The 22,099-nt window shown below is 35.7% G+C and overlaps 1 protein-coding gene across 1 annotated transcript in view; it reads right to left on the reverse strand.

Annotated features, from left to right (window-relative positions):
• The window catches only part of Gprk1 (G protein-coupled receptor kinase 1), a 598,843-nt gene that overhangs the window by 328,293 nt on the left and 248,451 nt on the right, over positions 1-22,099 (reverse strand). Inside the window, exons 5-6 of the mRNA XM_090400057.1 lie at positions 10,027-10,101; positions 6,626-6,687 (exon numbers count right to left, since the gene is read on the reverse strand). Coding sequence (XP_090256183.1) covers positions 6,626-6,687; positions 10,027-10,101 — 137 coding nt within the window. The remainder of the gene's footprint in view (positions 1-6,625; positions 6,688-10,026; positions 10,102-22,099) is intronic.

Genomic DNA, 22,099 nt, shown 5'->3' on the forward strand with positions numbered 1-22,099 from the left:
GAACAGGAGCTTTCAATTCATAGATAAGGTAATAAACAATAAATAATTTACTTCAGTTTTAATCTCCACAGGAGGAATGTCCTCATTATTCCTCTTATTTGATTATAATCATTACAGCTTTAGTTGGAGTTTACACTTGGGATGATATAAAACTTGGTGAATGATTCACATTAAATAAAGAACATAAGTTAATGAACTATTCAATTATATTCAATGACTGCCTTTATTATGTTTAATTGTATTACTGAACTTTGCAAAGATACTCAACATAATACCAATGGAATGTTGTTATATAAACTGAAGCAGGCAAGGATGTAAACAGACTGTTGCAATGGATAGGATAAAGTTGACAAAGAGGTATCAGCAAATAGCACATGGAAGGGGGGAAAGTCAAAGAAAATGAAAAAAATTTAATTAGTATCATTATTTGCCAATGATGCTAAGTTAAGAAGAGCAAAAAAGGAATGATGGCACTATCTGCAAATAATAACAAGCATCAATTCAATATTACCAAGTGAATTTTAAACTGATCTTACAGGATCAAGTATTATTAACTGATAAAAATTTGCAGCAAATGCAAGATGATTTCATTATTTCATCACTTGATGAAACAAGATGACAGTAGGAGTGATAGTAGATGAACTGAAAATCCTCACAATGTATAGATAACTGAGATTTTCAAGAGAACAATGATTTCTCAGAACAGGGAAGTTATCCTCCTCCTCCTCCTCTGCAATGATTTGATAAGACCATCAGGACTAATTTCTCAGGGACAGCCTGGCTGGCTGAGTGGTTAGCGTATCCGCTTTCCAGCCAAAAGGCTGCAGGTTCGAATCCTGCCATGGGCATGGATGTTTGTGATTGTCCTTGAAAATGCTAGTGGTAGTGGGCAGCGGTAGATGGCGTTGGTGTAGCTGCAGTCAGTTGGTGGATTGGGTGGCGGAGACAGAGTTAGACACCTCCCTGGAGGTGTCTAATAATAATAATAAAAAAATAATAACGATATGGTCCTGGGTTCTGCAAGAATATAGAGACAGTGGAGGTTCAGATGTGTTATCACTTCTGATATAAGATAATATCAACTGTGGAATTTCATTATGAGGTCCCAGGGCAGAGAGGAAATGAACAGAAACATGTAAGTCAGTAAAGAGATTTTAGAGTAGAGACAAAGCAGAAAATTTTCAATTTATGGCATGTGGAGAGATAACAAAAAAGTCAGAGCTCAGTAGGAGTGGAGTCAGCAAGGATATGAAGTCTTTTATTGAACACAAGAGGGAGAAGGAAGGGAAAAAAATGTTTACAGAAAAAGGAAAGGTTGTATTAAATTTCTTGTATAATGATATCCTCCATTATCACAAAACAACTAAACCTAGATTCTTTTTTTTAGAGAAACTTGTGCAATAGTTGTATGAATTATTTACGCATAAACACAAGATAAAGGTAATACATAGAATCTTTCTTAACTGGCAACAATGGGACTTCACCAATTCCGTATGCGAGATTTTGCCAGATAATTGAATATATATTTTGTGAACTTACCTGTTCATGTTTTGCAATGCCATCTGTAGAAATTGTAGCATGCAAAGTTTGTTGGTTGTGTTTTTCAATCTGCCATCCATAATTAAATAACATCAAAAATCATGTGGATTTTTTAAAATTTAAAACACATACACATATGTGCTTCGCAACCATATGCCTGGGGAAGGAGTGTCCTAGGTTCGATGCCCGTCGGTGACGTGAGGAGCTGAAGGATCTTCCTCAGCCATAGCCAAGTTAGCCAGTCTTGGGCATGGACAGCAGGGTTTTTTCCCAGTTTATTCTGGGGTTTTTCATCCTGCAAAGCAGGCAAACTGGCCTTGAGAACTCAACACTACAGGCCATACAATACACCGGGGCATAAGGCTGACCACCTTATCCTGTAAATGGAGTGAGGTCCGATGATCAATGGACCCTCGACACCGCAAAGTAAAAGAGGGTATAAGGAAGATGACATGATGATGACATAATTTTATATTTCACAAAATCAAATTTAAACAGCATTTAAAAATTACAGTACGTATTATCACATGAAAGTTGTTGTGAATTTCTTAGTGTGACAACATAACATAACTTCGAATGTCTGTCTGCTTACAAGATTGTCAGCAGAGCTTTAAAAATCCACTCTGTATACAATGAAGTTTCATAACATCATGTGCTGACATAGCCAAACATTGCTCGGCAAATCTCATGAAAGTCTGCAATCCTTCGTCAGCTTCCTTCCATGTAACTTTCTTGGTCTGCATGCTATCATTCTCAACTTCATCCTCCCCTTCATCATCTTTCTCCTTTCCCAGTACATGTTCGATTATTTCGTCATCATCAAGAGAGAGAGAGATTGACAGGAACGGAATTGTCTACATCCATCCAAGCCTGCACATCCTCTTCACTAACACTAACCTTCTCCGAACGTGTTACTAAATCCAAGATGTCGGACAGGGGACATGTTTTAAAACTACTAAAACCTCATCACTTGATTCGTCATTTTCAAACATGATCAATGGCCACAATTTATGCCAACAGCGATAAAGTAATGTTCTTTACATTCTTCCAGGCAAGAGACAAAGTAAATATAGCATTTTTCAATGTGAACTGTTTCTGAAAATCTTGGATGCTACCTTCAAAGTTCACACATCAAAGCAAAAAAAGGGAGCGGTAGTTCATCTTTATATTTTCGATGACTCCTTGGTTGGATAAGGCTTGTTAGGCTGGGTGGCAGAAACATAATACATAAATGTTTACCACATTTAAGTTTTCAGCTGGGGAGTGGGTGTGGACTGTCCAACAAAAGAATTGCTTTTCTGTCTGGTGGTAAACCCCTTTTCCCTTAAATGCTCCTTCACACTAGGCATGAATACACTATGAAACCATTCTTTGAATATGTCACAATTCATCCATGCGTTCTTTTCTGCCTGATAATGGATAGGCAACGTGGGAAGACACTACCATAACAATCCAGTCTCATTGGCATTGTATATTTGTTCTGCAGTCATATTATTTTCATCCACAATTTTCTGAAACTGCTCAATAAACTAGCTTGCAGACACTTCATCAGCACTCCTCTGTTCACCAGACACATCTAACTTACGGATTCCATGTGTTTCTTTGAATCAGTTAAGCCACCCAACAGAAAATCCACACTGGCCTCACATCTTCATTTTCCCGTGCAATTCCTTCACTTTTTCTTGCAGCATTGGTCAGAAATGCAAGCTCCGTTTGATCTTTTCAGGGCCACTCGTATAATTCTTCACGATCTAATTCTTCACACCAGGATTGGTGTACAGTTTTCTGATTTTCTGCAGCTTTTGTAGATTCTGTTTGCATAATGAATCTCTGGAATTGACCACCTTGTTTCTTTATATTGTACAAAGTTGAACTTCCAACTTTATATTCCTCCATTAATTTCATTCTGCTGACACTTCTCTCATTTTCTCCAGCAATTCAAGTTTTAGCTTGAGAGTGAGAACATTTCTCTTATGTTTCACAGGAGTAGCCATAGCGACACCACGTGGACTAGGAGCATACATATACGAATTCCAGTTTGTTGGCACGAGTTCTGGATGCGCAATATACAAAACAACCCAATTGATCTCTCTTAGCCAATGAGCCGATGGAAGTATCGTGTAAAGCATACGTTCAGGAGTCGTGTGCCCCACGCGACTCGGTTGTATATACGACAATGTTGCCAGAATGCAAGCCCATTGCATATTTTTATTATCACATAGGCTTAAATTTCAGTTAGACTTTTGAAAGTGCCGTTGTTAAAGTATTGTCAGTTAATTGGGTGCCAGTTACGAGAGAGCTTACTGTAATTTATTACAAGGCCATATATTTCAGTCTGAAAATTGCAGATCATCTTCAGTGACAAAACATAATTGATACAAGGTAGATAAATTGTTTGCATTCTACTTTGTATCAACTGTTTTTTTGTCACTGAAGATGGTCTGCAATTTTCAGACTGAAATATATGGCCTTATAATAAATTATTACCTTTACCTTGTGTTTACATGTAAATATTTCATAAAACTAAACCTAGAGCCTTTTTGGTATATGCACTTTGGATATAATTTTGTGTATTTCTTAATTTTCCACTAAAATAATCCAGTTTTAATAGGAAAAATAAAACAACTGGCTAATTTTAATAGTAAGTATCCTACTAAATTTCATTCAATTTAATAAATCCAGAAAAAAATTATTACTATTTTGAATTGTTTTGCCAAAAACAGTGCAATTACAGCAAAAAGTAAAAAGAAAAGAAAGAAAAATGGTCCAATCATAGAGAGAGAACTTTTATCAGCCAATTTGAGCCAAAAAACTGAAAATTACTGTAATGCAATATACAGGGTGATTCTAAACTCTTGTCATAAACTTTAAAGATGTACTGTATGCCAAAAAACTTATCAAAAGATCCCATAGCCATGGACAGAGATTTCAAAGATACAGAAGAAATACCAACAATATACAAAAACAAACAGATGCAACTCAATGAATCACATGGACATGATTGTAAACAACCAGAATAATATACAAGATGTACCTGGAGATCTATTTAGTCTGTTAATGGGTTTGTCCTCAGAAAGTGATGGCTGCTATTTGTTTCTAAGTCATATGCAAGTAGTCTGCAATGAAGGATGAATTCAAGTTTACTGAATTGGTTGATATGTACATTTATTAAGAATGCACCAACAACAGAAATGCACATAATGTATGTTGGATTTATCAAGAGGTTTCTGCTGGTTGTTGAATTCCATGCTCTCAAATGTTCACTCATCTTTGTGAGCATAGCACAGTTCCTGCACCACAAAATAAAGGAGAGGCCAAAGGACCAAGAAGATACCAGAAGCTTGTGGCATTCACTGCAAGCTACTAGACGTGGAGGATTGCAGACACTGAAAGAGGGGTGTTTCCAAAGCAGTCAGAGACACTCCTCTTTAGATAATCTTCCATGAAAATCAGCTTTATCCATATAATTTGCACATGGGTAAAGTTGATAACATACCTACTCTCCAACCAACAGGTTGTGTTCGAATCTACCTTTGGACATGAATGTTTATAAAAGCTTGACCAAGACAAGTATGTATAGCTCTGAGTTTATAAAGATTGTTTTTCTCTCTCTCTTTTTCCTTCATGGATTCAAGCACTTTTACTAAACAAACATCACTATCATCTTTGTTGTCAACTGATACTTTCTGATGGTTTTACAACATGTTGGAGACCAATGATTTTTCTCATGTGCTTTACACAGATGAGGAGGTTCATTCAAGATGATATTTTTAATTACTCGAGCAATCACAAGTGAACCAATCAAATTCAATATGCATTAATTCAGTCAAGATATAGTAACAATTTGCCATAAACATTTAGGCAGGTATCTTTGGAAGCAAATGAATATGCTATATGTTTTGCCATACAGGCTTACTGGACCTTTGTACATTTAACCGTGAACTTCTTCCAAAGCCTGGTAGAAAATATTTTCCATGACATGCTTGATGACATTCCCTTGGCATAAAGGAGAAATGTGGTTTGTGCATTATGGAGATCCACCAAACCTCAGCTATGAAAAAAGGTTACAAAAAGAGGAATTAGCCGAGGTGGACCAATTACATCAACTTTTCAGTAAACCTTACCTAAATCCTGTAAATTTTTATTTGTGGTGGCTAGTTGAATTTATTGGTTTTTTCCACTATCATGATGTTACAAATTTATATTATTCAAAGAATTCTATCAAGTGGTATTGTAAAATTTTGACAAGTGTGTTAAAAGCTGTAGTGCATTTATTAAATGTTGATCTGTTTTCAGTTTATGTAATTGTATTTTGCCCAATTTTCCAACTCCAAATAGTGACTGGGTGAAACCAAAACTGAAATGATTCAACAAAATTTAACAGAGATCAGAAATACCAAATTTCATTAAATTCTACATAATTAGTATGAAATTATTATTATTCAGGCCTCCATGGAGTCAAGAGACTCATCATGGGAGGTCCTTCCTAGGAAACACAAAGTCTATCATACCACTCCTTGAACTCATCGACTGTTCTTGCTCTCACAACTCTATCAGGCAATGCATTCCATGGTTCAACCACCCTCCACGCAAAGAAACCACTCCTCACCCTCTTGCTCACAGCTTCCTTTCATAGCTTCCAGGGATGGCCCCTTGTCATTGCTCCTTCCTGCTGTTCCACCAAATATTTTAATTTTGTCAAAAAAAAAAAAAATGCAGTTTAAACAAAACTAAACTACACACACACATATTCTGTATATATAAATACTAAATTTTATCAAATTCCATCCATTCAGTGGGAAAATATTGCTATGTATAATTTCAAAACATTCTGTCCCTTGTACTTTCCCTGAAATGGTATGAAAGAAACAATTGATATGGCTTGAAAAGGGACCCCAAATATCAATAAAATTTATCTAACTAGAGTCAAATTCATATAGAGATGGATAAAAGGAATCTAAAAAGCACTTATTAGATTCCTTAATATATAAATGCATATACTGTGCACACTAAAAAGCTAGTATTATTATAATTTGTAAAAATAGAGGTGGGAAGAGGGAATATAGAGTATACAAGCTTTTCTTACCTTTCAATAAACTTCCTAAATATATCCCCTCGTAAAAGATTGAAAATTTCTTCTATGTATGGCTATAAAAACATTATTTTTGTAAATAAATATACCTCATCAATAAAATCTACAATTAGCAAACTGCTGATTTACAAATTTAGAATGATCATATTATTTTAAATAACTTATTTTTTTTTAAATAACTTAATTGTTCTCTAGCACCCATTAATTTAGAGTACCACAAAATTTTGATCCAGATAAAGAAGCAAATCCAATCTTTAAAATCAAACAGAAAAATTATGTGAAATTATTGTCACTTATGAAAAAAAAAATACAAATATCAGTAAAAAGTTTTCTTTTTCCTTTCATAAAAAAATCAGACAGTAATTATAGTAATATGTCTCAAGAAAGTGATATAGAAATTAAGGCAATATGGTGTAAAAAGCCTTTTCTTATTCTTTATTTGATTTTCAAAATTTATATATTTTGAAAATTTTGGGAAAATATTGACTTTGCATCCCATCATTGCTTACCAAAGTTCAAAACCTTACACTTTGCAACATTGAACTGACAGTTCCATTTACCTACTCATTCATACAATCTATTCAAGTCCTACCACAAGGCCATAACATCTGCTTGACTCTGCATTACTCTCCCCAATTTTGCATCATCTACAAACAGTTGCATATCACCAGTTAAACTCATCCCAATATCATTAATATACAAATTGAACAACAGTGGTCTAAATACAGACCCCTGCAGCACTCCACTAGTGACCCTCCTTTATATAGAACTTTCTGATATCTATCTGACAGCCACTTATGGATCCAACTCCCAAGTCTGCTATCCATCACATCTGTATCAGTTTATTTAACAGCTTGTTGTGTGGGAGTCTATCAAAAGTCTCTCCCCCCCCCCCCACACACACAAAAAATCTAAGTATACTACTGTATGTGCATCTTCCTTGTCCAAGATATTTGTCATCTTGTTATAGTACATAAGTTAGTAAAACATTACCTCCCTTTAACAAAACCATGCTGACAACTACAGAGAATACTGCTGTTACCAATCCATTTCTGTATCCTACTTCTCACTAATCTCTCCAGTACTATAACCACAACTCCAGATATACAGATTGTCCTAAAATTTGTAGCCACAGCCTTATCACCTTGTTTATTTCCTCATATATGCAGTGGAACAATTTTACTTTTTTTCCACTCTCTTTGTAAGACTCTTATTAAATAAGCATGTTAATGCTGCTGCCAATTCCCTAGTACATTCCCTTAATACAAGTTATGATATGTCATCAAATTATTATTATTATTATTACTTGACACCTCCAGGAAGTCCAAGGACTCACCAAGAGAGGGCACCTGCTCCACAACTCCTGTCTCCACCAACACTATCTACCACCCACCACAACCATGAGTATTTCCACAGACAATCACAAACATCCATGCCCACGGCAGGATTCAAAACCACAGCCTTTGGCTGGAGGGTAGATACGCTAACCACTTGGCCAACCAGGCTGGCAATTCTATGAAATTCTATTATATTATTGGCATCAAGCTTATTTATTTCCTCATATATCTCTTGCTCACTCATAATTGAGCCATTCTCTCTCTCATGATTTCACCCTGATTAGGATGAAACTCCCCTTATAAACTGTTCACTGAATACTTCAATGATGTCTTCTGCAGCAGTTACCATCCGACTCTTTTCATCCATTCACATTATCGTACCATGATAATTCTTTCTTCTACTTGCCACATATCTGAAAAACTCTCTAGAATTTTTCTTGGCTTGATTTGCTAATTTCTGCTCATATTGTAGTTTGGCAATTCTTACCAAGTGAGGCACCGTTCCTGCTTTATACTCCTCATACAATTGATAACTAACATTAATTATCTTATGCTGCTTCCACAATATCCTCTTCTTCCAAGTTTCATGCTTAATGACTTTATTCACCCATTTGATATCTACTTTATTCAGCCTTTTGACCTTCGTAATGCATCTGCACATCGATGTTATTAAATATCTCCTGGTCAGTTCCCATACAGCATTTATCTCAATTCTGCTTAACACTTCATTCCATATAACAGCTTCAAGTTGTCTCATAAGCTTTTCATAATCACCAGCCTTCTAATTCCATATATCCTCACAGAAGTCTTCATATGAGTAGCCATTACCCAGATGATCACTTCTGATCACTTTCACCAAGTAGAGGGAAGTGCAAAACCTCACTCACAATCACAATCTCTGATGAAATGATTGGATCTAAAATTTTTGATCCTTGTGTGCATTTCTTTATACTGCCTGAGATAGTTCTCTCAAGACCTCAAGAAAGTTATTCTCCTTATTCCCAAATGCTATATCCTCATTCCAATCTATACTACCATAATTAAAATTACCCATAATAATCAAAATCACCCTTTGCTTGTTCACTAACTGAAGTTGCCCAGACATTTCACCATTACCACTCTCCACATTCCCTAGCCTATAACATCTGACTAAATATCTCTTCCTTTCAACATCCACCTCACACCATACTGACTCATAACCATTGCCACTATTTAAATCTTGCATCTCGACTTTGTGTAGACATAATTTGCCTGCTATCATCAACAGCAACCCCTCCCCCCCCTCCTGTGATACCTTTCCATTTCTATTCTCATTACAATATCATCCTTATCCATTCATGTATCACTTATTCCAACACTTTTTGAGTGAATAAACTCAATCAAGAAACCATTTCATTTCCTTGATTTCTAATGTTCCTGGTATGTGTAAATAAACACAACAATTCACTTTTAGGTCTATAACCAGTCCTGCCCATGCCACTTGTAGGTTGTGAATGTCCCACACCTAATCATTCTCAATTGCATTATTACCACTTACCCTATCTATCTCTTTAGACTCAACTACATCCTGTACATCCCCAGGATATTCCATTCCCATACTAACCATCCTCATATACACATCCATTCTCTTTAGTCCATCCTGACCCCCCCCCCATTATCATCATCATCATTTTCAGTGATATATGCCTATATGAGATGCATCAGATCTTATGTAAATAAGTATATGTATTACATTACATGAGGCCCTATGGAGCGAAGAGGAATAAGTAATGTAATACACATACTTATTTACCGGCACCGTGAATACACACGGATTACAGTCAGGAATACTTAAGACCTAGCCATAGGCCAGATTCGTCAGCTATGCTGGTCCCAAGCATGGATAAAATTTGGGAGGATTGAGATGTGCCGTACTTCCCTGCAAAAGGGGCCTCATGGCCATTATATCATCATACGAATGAAATAAAAAATATAAGAAAGAGTAATGTAAAAAATTATATTACATTATTAATTGAAAATTTCATTAATGCACATATCATCTTATATAAAACTATTTACCTGAAATAAATTTACTGGCACTTCATTCCTCATGAGATATTTTTGAACATGTGTTACAGCTTCTTTGGAGTAATCCTAAAAACAATAATAAATGAACCAGAGGGAATTATAATTTTGCCATATTTTCAGTCAACAGTAATCTAATACATTTAATACTTAAATCTGGAAAGAAGACAGGCAAAGCAGAAATAAGACATTAAAGTAATGGATAAATATTATAAAATGGTTTCCAAAGACATATAAGTAAAATGTGTAGTCCCAGACCAAAACAGAGATGGTAAAAAACTACAGGCATAAATGAGAAACAAGAAGTTAATAAGTTAGTAGTGAAATATTTCTGAACTCATATCTCCCTCCCCAAAAGCATTTTTATTAATGACTTTTAAGCTGTCGTTTTTAAACATTTTATTTGCATCTGTTTTATACATAGTAATCCATCATTATATGTAAAGATTATTTCCAAGAAATGCCTCAAAAATGAAAAGTACAAAACATGAGGTTTAGTGCCAATGTAAAAACAGGGATTATTTTCCTAAGTGTGAAATTAAAAGAACAAGCCTAAGTAATACATACGTGTGGTTTTTGATGACTATATTTCTTTTTAATGTGGCTCACACCCAAGAAAGGTTTCTATAAACCTAAGGTTGGTCGATTGGTAGAGACTCTGCTACTAATGGCGCAGCAAAAAGTTAAGCAAGTTTGAGCACAGTTAGTAGTTGGAAGGGGATCAATCGTTTGATGCTGTTGGCACACTCTCTCTCGATGAGTCTTTGGACTCCCTGGAGGTGTCGCATAATAATAATTTGTATCGTGGGTGAGCTAAGGATTTTTGTATTTTTTTAAATTTATTTTTTACATAGTCTGGAACCCTGCTCTGAAGATCAAACATGGAACCAATTATGCATTCCACCAAATATCAGTGCCTGGAGTTTGAAGAGCCAAAATAGCTTTTGATGGATATTTTTTTTTGTGTGAATTTCTTAATAAGTTGCAAGCAAGTGATCAAGTACTTCAGAATCGTTTAGTTATCTTCAGAATCATTTTGGTTGTTACTCAACCTTATCACTAATTAAATCATCAATTTATTTTACAGTGAGCTTGTCAGTTGCATGACTGAGGCTACGAGGTCAGTGTATTATGTCAGTTGTGTGTGTTATTCTGGCTGGTTGGCCTGTTTTTCAGGATGGGGAAAAAAAAAGTTTCTGGAAGGAAAGGTGGATAAAATTATATTCACTTTTTCCTCCGCTAATCCTATCAACCTCTGAACACAATCCATGATAAACTCTGGAGAAACTTACATGGCTACTCTTGTAGCCATGCATGACTGGGTCTGGCACAGAGGCCTCCTACTCTTCATATTTCCAAATTGTTGCACAGGACTCTACTTTTATCCCCCCCCTCCTCCTCCTCATATACACTGCTTATCTTCTATCACTAATAGAGTGTATACTCCCATCATGCGGATGACAGTATACTCCATTCCTCTTTTTCGCTTGATAAACTTTGTGATGCTCAGATGATCCAGCTTAAAAAGATCTCTCATAAGCAATGTCTTAACGTGGCGGGCATGTTGAGTTATGTAGAAAACGTGTTTTAAATTAAAGTATAGTGCGGCTTTTTGTTTCAAATTGTGCTGCAGTTGTGCTTCGGTTGGATACAAGTGTCCTTCAGTGCTGTCAGAGTGGTGTCAGAGTTTTATTGTTTGAAACTCTGTCGTATATATTATGTTTTAGGTGCTGTTTGTTTCACTACTTCAGCATCTAAAGATGGCATCCAACAAGAGAAGTACGTCAGTGACTCGGAGGACTTCTTTAAGAAAGTCTGCCTCTGCATTGGATTTTTCAAAATGGATGTGTTGCAGAAACTGTTATATGTATCCACTGAAGAATGTGAAGGATCTGTGGACTGTCTGGCTAAATGAGAAGAATGAAAACATCGACGCATGTGAGAAGTGTCAGGATAGGCTGGATCGATTAGGAATGGAAGCAGACGTCGGGACCGTAGCGTAAGAACATCAACAGGAGTTCATAAAAATGAAAAGTGACCTTCATCTTCTGCAAGAAGAACTGGAAGTGCTCAGTAAGGAGGTTCTGGAAATTAAAACCGAGTTAAATGTGTTGAATAGAGAAATTAGGACTATGGAGATTACTTTAGCTGATGTAACAAGAACAGGATTAAGTATGGGAGAGTCTTTGATGATTAATGAAGTAATAAATAGTATGGGAGTGATTGGGAGTCAACAGAATGAAAGCACAAGAGGTCTTGAAGAAACGAGATGCTGTGAGAGTTAGGGAGTAAGTAAAAGAGCGTTCAATAATGAAACTGAGAGAGTCATGCTGAATAGCGTAGAAAATGAGGCTGTGAGTGATGATGGTGATTCTATGATTAACGGTAGGGAGAGTGGTATACCTGAGTACTTGGCTGGTGGAACAATAAAGAGAGGGCATGGTGCAGAAAACATGATAGTTACGTGGGTACAAATGATCTGAGTGGTAGTATAAATCGGGTAGCAAAAGATTTAAGAACATTGTTAGATATCGTGAAGAAGAAAAGTGTCAATGGAAGGATAGTGTGTGTGTGTGCCGCCTCGTTTTGACAATTATGAGTTAATTAGACGAGCGATGATAATGAATGATATGATTGCAAGAATGTGCAAAAAAAGAAGTCTGGAATTTGTTGATGTATGGAGTGTGTTTGAAGGCAAAAGACAGCTGTATGCAAGAGATGGGTTGCATCTGAACATAGAAGGTCATAAGCGATTGAAGAAGTTACTGTTTTCTGAACAAGCTGAAAGGAGGGAAACTAAAATTGAAATGGTTGAGTGTAAAAAGGAGAAACTTAAGCAGTGATTGTATATTTATTGATCCTTATTCGTGGAATAAATTGCAGAATAGAGTGGATAAAAATCGGCATGGGACTACTGAAATTAGTGACATGTATATCAGTTCTAAAGCTGGTACAAGAACTAAAGGGAATCTGCAATTTCTGTATACTAATGCAAGAAGCATTCGAAATAAGAGAGAAGAATTTCTGGCATTAGTCAGTGCAATCTCACCAAAAGTTGTAGGCATTAGCGAAACTTGGTTGTCAGCAGAAGATGTGGTCACTGGAATCGAATGTGATGGGTACAGTATTTTCAGTAAGGATAGAGAAGATAGAATGGGGGGAGGAGTACTGTTGATGATAGCTGATGAGTTGCAGCCAAAGAAAGTAGTATATCAAGATGATAGACATGTGAATGATAGTTCATTGAGGCTGTCTGGTGCGAAATAGTGACCCTATAGGCCAGGAATACAGGGGGGAGGGATATTGAATTCATGCATCAGCAAATTAGTGCAATGAGTGCAGGGTTAGTGATTATTATGGGGATTTTAATTATGGTGATATCAATTGGAAGGAAGAAATATCACGTAGCAAAAAGGAAATGGAGTTCATACACTTCTAAGAGATAATTACTTGAAACAGCACATAACTGAAGGGACACGTGATGTGAGAGTGTTGGACCTGGTTATTGGTTCAGAGGATATATGCATACGTAAGGTGTCCTCGTTACCTCCAATTGGTGAGAGCGATCATGTAGTATTGACTTGGGAGGTTACAAAATTTGTGGATTTCTCTCTTAAGAAGGGGTATATATGGAACTACAGGCTAGGCAATTATAACAAGCTTCAGAGTGAGCTTGCAGCCATCCCATGACAGAACATATTGCAGGGAAAAGATGTAAGCAGTGCATGGGATAAAATCAGTGACTATCTGAGGAAGGCAATATCAAATTGTGTCCCCATGGTCAGGAAGACAAACAAGGTAGGCATTAGATGGATGAGTAGTAGCATCAAGCTTGATCTGAAAAAAAAAAAAAAAAAAAAAAAAAAAAAAGAAAATGTTATGGAGAATTTACAAGGAGAAAGGCGATAAGTACACCTGTGAGCAGTGCAAGGCTCAAGCTAGGAAGGTTACCAGCATAGTAATAAAAGCTAAATCAGATTATGAGAAGACCCTAGCCAAGGAGATCAAGGGTAACCCCAAAGAGTTCTTCCACTATGTGGCAAGTAAAAGGAAGAATGACTTTGGAAGAATAACTTTAGTGGGTGCTGATGGTATTGAGGTGACAAATTCAGATGTAATAGTAGAGTTACCGAGTGATCATTTTTCAAAAGTCTATCATCCAAGTGAAGATATCTGTAGCAATAACTGATGTGAGAATTGAAGTTAAGAAATCAGAGGTACTTAGTATATTGCAAAATTTAAATGCAAACACTGTTGTAGGTTTAGATGGAATATCAGTGCAGGTGTTGCGTGAATGTGCAAAGGAATTGTCAACTCCTCTTACTTGGTTATTTAACTTAAGTTTGAACTCTGGTATGGTCCCTAGGGAGTGGAAGGAAGGCAAAGTAGTTCCTTTGCACAAAGGTGGCTCTAAAACTGCGGTAGTTAATTACAGACCAATCATCATCTCGGCAGTGGTGGTAAAAGTATTGGAAAAGTTGGTTAAAGACAAAATTCAAGAATGGGTGGATCAGGATATGACAGTCTATAGGGGAGAACATGGTTTTGTTAAAGGTCATTCCAACCTTAGCAATTTATTAACTTTTTATAATAGAATGACATCTGAATTATACAAAGAAAATGGCTATATAGTAGTACTTCTGGATTTTGCTAAGGCTTTTGACAGGATACCCCATGGAATACTGTTGCACACATTAGAGCAGATGGGGATGGATACTAAACTGGTGATATGGATAGGAAAATGGCCTCAGGGAGAGATACCAGAAGGTGGTGTATGGAGGAGCAGAGTCCAGGATGAGGCAGGTGACCAGTGGTGTGCTTCAGGGCTCTGTGCTTGGGCCATTGTTGTTTAATTTGTACATAAATGATATAGGAAATGGTTTAAAAGGAGATATTCAGTTGTTTGCTGATGATGCAAAGTCGGGTAGCACAATAAAAAATCAAGCTGATGTTGAGAGTTTGCAGGACGATTTAAATAAGCTGGCAAAATGGGCAAAAGGTAATGGATGTCAGTTCAATGTGCAAAAGTGTAAAATTATGCATTTTGAGATTAAAAGATTACCAGCTGTGTACTACATTGATGGAACGGTACTCCAAGAGATTGATGAAGCTAGGGACTTAAGGGTGTTGGTGGATAGGGAGATGAAGTTCAGGGGACACATTGCTAAGGTGTCCAAGATTGCACATAGGATTACTTGGTTATTGAGAAACACACTAACATCCAGAGATAAAGAGGTTATTATTTCCCTTTATAAAGCGTTAATACTTCCACATTTGGATTACTGTGCTCAGGTCTTGTCACCTGGATTCCTTGGAGATGAGGAAGTTGTGGAGAGGGTTCAGAGGAGAGTGACTAAGTTGGTGAGTGATGTAAAAACTGCTCCCTACATTGATAGATTGAGAGCTTGTGGATTGCAAAGGTTGGCTGATAGGCAGAGAAGAGGGGATATGATAGAAACATTTAAATTACTAAAAGGTTTTTATAAGATTGATGCAGGAGAAATGTTTCAGCTGTGTGATAGTGATGGAAGAACAAGAAGTCATCCCTGAAAATTAAGGAAAAGCGTGGTTAACAAGGGTATGAGAATGAGGTTTTTCGCCTGGAGGGTGGTGAATGAGTGGAATGAATTGCCTGAATCAGTTGCGAGTTCTTCGTCTGTAAACGAATTCAAGAAGAGATATGATAGATATTGTTTTGATAGTTTGGGTCTCCCGCAATGAGTCTACTGACTCCGTGGAGATACCCGTAATAATAATAATAATTAACATTCATTCGTTGTCATTTTCTATAAATAATACAAGGCCTATTTTATTCTTAGAAGAAGGATCTTACTTCACTTCTTTTAGCCTTCATAATATTCAGATCTCCAGTCAAGTCAAATGCTTATACCTTTAGCCTTTCCAGGATATCATGTATTTTAAGGGATGTTTTTATATATCTGTGTGTGCCACCTAAAATGAGAAAACCAGCATTCTAAGGTTGGACAAATTTGGGATTTATATAGTTAGAAGTTGTACAGGTGGGAAGTGGTGTCTAGAATGGAAAGGATATGATATCCAAAAGAGGACAGTCCATTTAATAGATTACTCTTCTCTCAGAGATTCACTGCAATCACATTTTCATAATTGTTCTGTTTCTGCATTATGCTTTTTATATGTATTCTTTTTTGTAGTCAATGATCCAGTGAACTTTCATCATCATTCCTCCACTTTTCATTAAACATGTAAAAACGTGGCACAACTTCAAACCTACTAAACCATCTTCCTCTTCAGTTTTTTGGAACAAACCTCCTTTACACTGATTATCTCAAGGACCATGACATCCAGCTGTTCAAGAAACAAACCAACTGGTTCCTTTTTTCCTTCTTAACCACTTGCCTACACACAGCACTATTATGTTTTGCAACCTCTTGCATAAGAGGGAGGGTTATGTATCACAGCCCCTATCATATGTTGGGTTGATATATATATATATATATATATATATATATATATATATATATATATATATAAAAAAGAAAAGCCATTAGCCATTGTTGATATGATCTGTGAAGGTTTAGAAAGAACTAGTCGGTCAGAGATAATGAAAACACTGCTCAGGATGGCCTAAAAAATGCAGTTGAAAAAAGGATTTTAAAAGGAAAGTGAACAGGTCTTATATTTTGCTTTCAGATAATAGCAAAAATTTAAATTCCAGCTAAAAAATTAAAATTTTTAGCTGAAATGAAAGGAATTAAACACTCCAGAATGAATGTAACAACTTCTAAGTAAGCATGAGAAGACATCTTTTAAGGACCATTTCATGAAATTCAATCCTTTCTTTGAATTCTTCATCACCATCAACTGATCTCTTTTGCAAATAATGTAAATTCAGAACAATCTTAAAGTGGCTTTAATTTCATATGCAAAATCCCTATAATCCATCCAACATCAAAACAACATAAATAAATAAATACACATACAAAAAAAGAGTTTACACTACAATACTTGTATTATTCCTATACTTTCTCTACCTGTTTGTAGAGTAAAATTGCTTACTACTCAACATTATTTCTAAATAAAATACTCTCAGAAAGTACAAACCCTAATTTTCTGAAACTCAACAAAATAAATGTCAATTTTACTTTAGCTAACTGAAGTGACTAAAGGTGAGTTAGCTGGTCTCACAGAGATAGATTTTTTTTCCACCTGAAACTTGGGTTTTTCATCCCCCAGAACAGACAAACAACCAGCCCTGTGAACACACACGCGGATTTACAGCCGTGAATACTTACGACAATATGTGGAAGAGACAGAGTCCTCACTAATGTCATTATGCCATGTTAAGCCAACCTCCTAAACAGGAGATGACACATGAAGGGAAACCTCAACCACCATTTTTAGCAGGATTAATGAGTGATGTTTTTGCCATACAGTTTTGACCTACAGATGCTCTATCCTCTTTCCTAAAAATCAATAGTCTACATTCCAATAGAAAACGATAGAAAATTAGCCTTCTTGGACATTGTCTTCTCCTATTCTTCTCATGTATCAACAATCCTTTTTATCATAAACCTACTTCCTAGCTGATATTTTCAGCAAGATTTGGTGCATCCTCCATCTCAAAAATGGGCTCATCATCACAACTTTGCTGAATGGAGATTATGCTGTTTGTTTCAACTCACACAAACTCAAACAAGAATATGACAATGTCCAATATGTATTATGCATTTGAATGGCTTCTCTCCCATAGGTTAAGTGCATCCTTGACTCTTATGGACTTATTTCTAAAAATCTTGAACCTATATAGAGAGTTCCAATTACTTATGTGGCTGGTATCTGAACAAATGTTGAAAATCGTCAGGAAATATAATTTAGTGCCCATGTTTTTTTCTTATCAACAAACTTACCTTCTAGCAAAGGATAAATATCTCCTCTATCCCTCCAAGATATCTACCAAGCTCTTGTGATTGTCTTCTCTTTTACTTTGGCCAAACAGGATGTTTAGTTGAGGGGAGAAAAAATCAATCTTATATCATCCATAATCATAATCTATTTTGGATGTGTATGGAGTAAGTTTAGTGGTAGAAAAGACTGGTATAAGAGCTGCAGTTGAATGCATTTGACATAAGGAACCTGGAAAAATTATTTAATACTGTGAGGAATGGTGAGAATATGTTTTTAAGGTAAGTTTGGCTGTAGTTCATATGTAAATTCATATTAACATTCATATGTAAATGAATTAACATATGAATGTTACTGACCATGGTTACGTATCTTGCAAAGGGATGGAAATATATGGTTTGGATTTGAATTTTTTTTTAGTGTATCTCCAACTGGGAATATGCTCAAAAATGTTTGCCCAGCTGAGTCAAGAAGACTGTAGATGTAAGTATAACAAAAAAAATTGGTAATTTGTTATGTCTATATGCAAATACCAGCAGTCAGGAACAAAGGGATCGAGTTTGTTGCTTTGATAAATACACTGCAGTCTAAAATTGTTGGCATTAGTGAAACTTGGCTATCAGTCAGGTGCAACTGATTGAGTGTAAAGATTATAGCAACAATGTCCCATGTAGCAGTTTCAGGCTATCTGGGGCTAACAGGATGAAATATATGATGGAATGTTGCTATAGATCTTATAGTTCAGTTGCTAAGGGCAATGAAATGCAGCACCAAATTATCCTGATGGATACTAAGCAAGAAATCCTTATGGGTGTGCAAATTATCTGAACACTGATTGAGCAGCAGAGAAAACTTATGGTAAAAATAATGAATAATTTATTGAGCTGTTGTGAATGTGAGAGTTTTTCCACCAGCTAGTGACCGTGATCATACCACACTGATCTGGGAAGTAGCAAACTAAATGGATGTTCAAATTAGGACAGGTTACACACTGAACTACAAAGTTGGAAATTCAGTATTTGATACCATGGTATCAAATACTGAATTTCTGTATGGGAAAGATATCAGCAATGCATGGGAAGCTTTGAAAATGTTTAAACAAGGCAGTATCTAATGTGTCCTAGAATCTGAAGAACAAAGTGGGTAGGAGTGAAATGGATGTGTAAATTACTATTCCTTCTTATTGTGGAAGGAATATTGTGAGAATTAGAGTGAAAGCAGTTAATGCTTCAGTATAGGTACATAAGATGTCATACTTGGAAAAATTAAAGGCAGAAACTTAAACTTACATTTAATTTATTTATTGATTGTCTGTTGTCCTATTGACACTGTAGTGGTGCTTTTTACAACTGATTCTTTTATTGTAATTTATTTTGTGTTCCATTGTTGTGACTGCACTGAAGATGCCTTTCATACTTAGGCTAAAATTTTACAGCTAATAGAACTATTTTACGTAAGTCTAACTTTCCATCTTTAATTTTTCAAAAATTTTTAATTTTTCATAATAAATATATACAGTATAGGCTAGAAATGTGAAAAGCATTGTGTAGAAAGTTAAATCAGAACACAAAAAGAAATCAGCTGTGCAGACTAAGAGTAATGCAAAAGAATTTTATCATTATGTCACAAGTAAGAGAAAAATGAATGCAGATGGTTGTGTCAGAAAAGAAGATGAGACTATACAAATAATGAGTGCTCACTTTGCTAAGATCTATCAACCAGGTGTATGTAACATAGCACATAGTGCTACTATTACGCTCAATGAAGAGAAAGAGGTGTATTAGAATGAGGTTGAAGAGCTGTTGCAAGACACCTCTTCGACTCAGATAAGTATTTGGAAAGAGGAACATATGGTATATTGGTACAATCCACTAAAGGAATGTTCATCCGAATTAGGTAGGCTCTTGATATTTTTGTATAACTTGAGTTGCAGCTCAGAAAAGAATGTATGACAGCTCTGTTGTACAAGAGTGGTGCAAAAAACGACATGTCTATAACTTTTGACATATCTGTATCTCTAGAGTGGTGGTGAAGACTTCAGAGAAGTTGGTAAGAATTCCCATATATATATATATATATATATATATATATATATATATACTATGTACCTTTCAAGGAACAGAATGCATTTAATAAAGGGAGATCATATTTTAACAATTTGCTCATATTTTATAATAATTTTATGGTTTGAGTTGGATAAGGGAATGGATACACAATGATACTGTTGGACTTTAGACATTTGATAAAATACCACATTAAAGGCTTCTCGTAGAAAGGCTTATACACTGGTTGCACATGATTACTAAATAATTTAAGGAATTCACAACGTATACTGGAATATAAATTAAAATAAACTTTAATATATACATCATATATTTGTCTTAATCTTATGTTCCCATGAAGATGGCAACATGACATTGCCGAAATATAGGAAGTATATATATTCAAATATAAAGAGCTTATTAGCTCTTTATATTTAAGTAACTTAATGGTTGCACCTCTTCGGAAACTCGTATAGCAGAGTATATAAGTTCTTTTCGCTATACACTTTGGTATTATGGTCTAGCTACTCACTGATGAGGCCTCAAAAAAGGCTGAAACCGGTCTGGGTAGTGACCTCCCTCCATAATGTAATAACAGCATACATTTCCTAGGAAATGTGTTTTTACATTATGGAAAATACCTAAGAATAGCGATCTGAACTTTCCCCACCTTTGCAACGAGTTGTCCGATATTGTACTACGTACTAGGGTCACTTGCATTAGCTCACGCTAGTGTTCGCCGATACTTTATAGTTTACTATATTCGGCATGAAACTCTCTGATTCCAATCTTTGAGTTTCTTATTCGGTTTTGAAACAATGTGGATTTTGCCTATTGAACCATTCTTGGTTCAATAGGCATTATGGAGACGGCATAAGAGAAGTGGTAATAATCAATTCCATGAGGTTTACAAAGAACAGGCAAGGAGAATGAATCGGTGGTAAGGGTAGCAAAAGTGAAGTAAGAGCAGCAATTAGCTAATAAAGCCAAAAAGAATCCTAGGGAGTTCTTTCGATATGTAGCCAGCAAAAAAGGAATGATTATGGAAGGGTGATATTGATTGGAGAAAATGGAAATAAAAACAACTGATGAGGAAAATATAGTGGAGATATTTAATGAGCAGTTCATAAAGGTCTTCATCCTTGTGAATGTGACATCATGGAGAATTTGAGAGCGGTGGATGAGGAGGAGAGATCGACCATGAATGAGTGAGAGGTATATTGGGGAATTGAACAAACTTGATGTTAATAAGGCAGTGGGACTTGATAACACAGCTAATCTCTTTTTACATGATTTTGAAATAACACTGTTTAGAAAACAGAATAATTCTATTTTTACACAGCATGTTTTGATTTTACACGGTTCAAATGGCGCTTATTTTTAAAATTTCTGTTTGAATTCAGTTCTGTAAAAAAAGGTATTTCCATTATAATTATCATTTCCTAGAACGGTACATATGCACTTAAATTTGAATTCTGGGGACCCCCCCCCTCAATGTTTTAAATATCATGGATTACTCCACACTACAGAATGTAGACAATTGTGGCAACAACAAAAAAAAAAAAAAAAAAATCAATTTTTGTAATTATGATTCCCTGAAGTTAAGCCGACAGATGATCTATTATATTCACTTGCCATTGGTTCCTCGAAGTTAAGTTGGTCCGTTACAGGAAGCCTGCCTATATAAAGCTGTTTCGAAGGAGTTAAGCTGTTTGCTAAACAGTCATTTTTTGTTTACAATTCGAAATGTTTACACATCTTGTGTTTTGTTTGTGCAATCAAGTTATACGGGCATATATTAAATATTGAAGTTTTGTATGCATAATATCAAATTAGTAAAATTAATTATTGATTATTTTCAGATATTTTCGTAACGTTACACCATAATCACGATGTCAGATAATTCAGTAAGACAGAAGAAGAAAAGAAAAGCTATTTATTTAGAAATTAAGATCCAAATTTTAGATCGTTTAGCAGCTGGAGAGGTTCAGCATCCTTAGGGAAATATTTTGGCTGAATGAACCTACCATGAGAACGATTAAGAAAAATGAAGAGGCCATTAGAAAATCTGTTCTTTATGGAACAAAATTAGGTGCCTAGTCTTCATCGTATACGAGAGACATTATAAAAGTGAAGATGGA

The sequence above is a fragment of the Typopeltis vanoorti genome, chromosome 11 (assembly GCF_054136105.1).
Source record: "Typopeltis vanoorti isolate ZY-2024b chromosome 11, IOZ_Tvanoo_1.0, whole genome shotgun sequence".
Taxonomy (NCBI): Eukaryota; Metazoa; Arthropoda; class Arachnida; order Uropygi; family Thelyphonidae; genus Typopeltis; species Typopeltis vanoorti.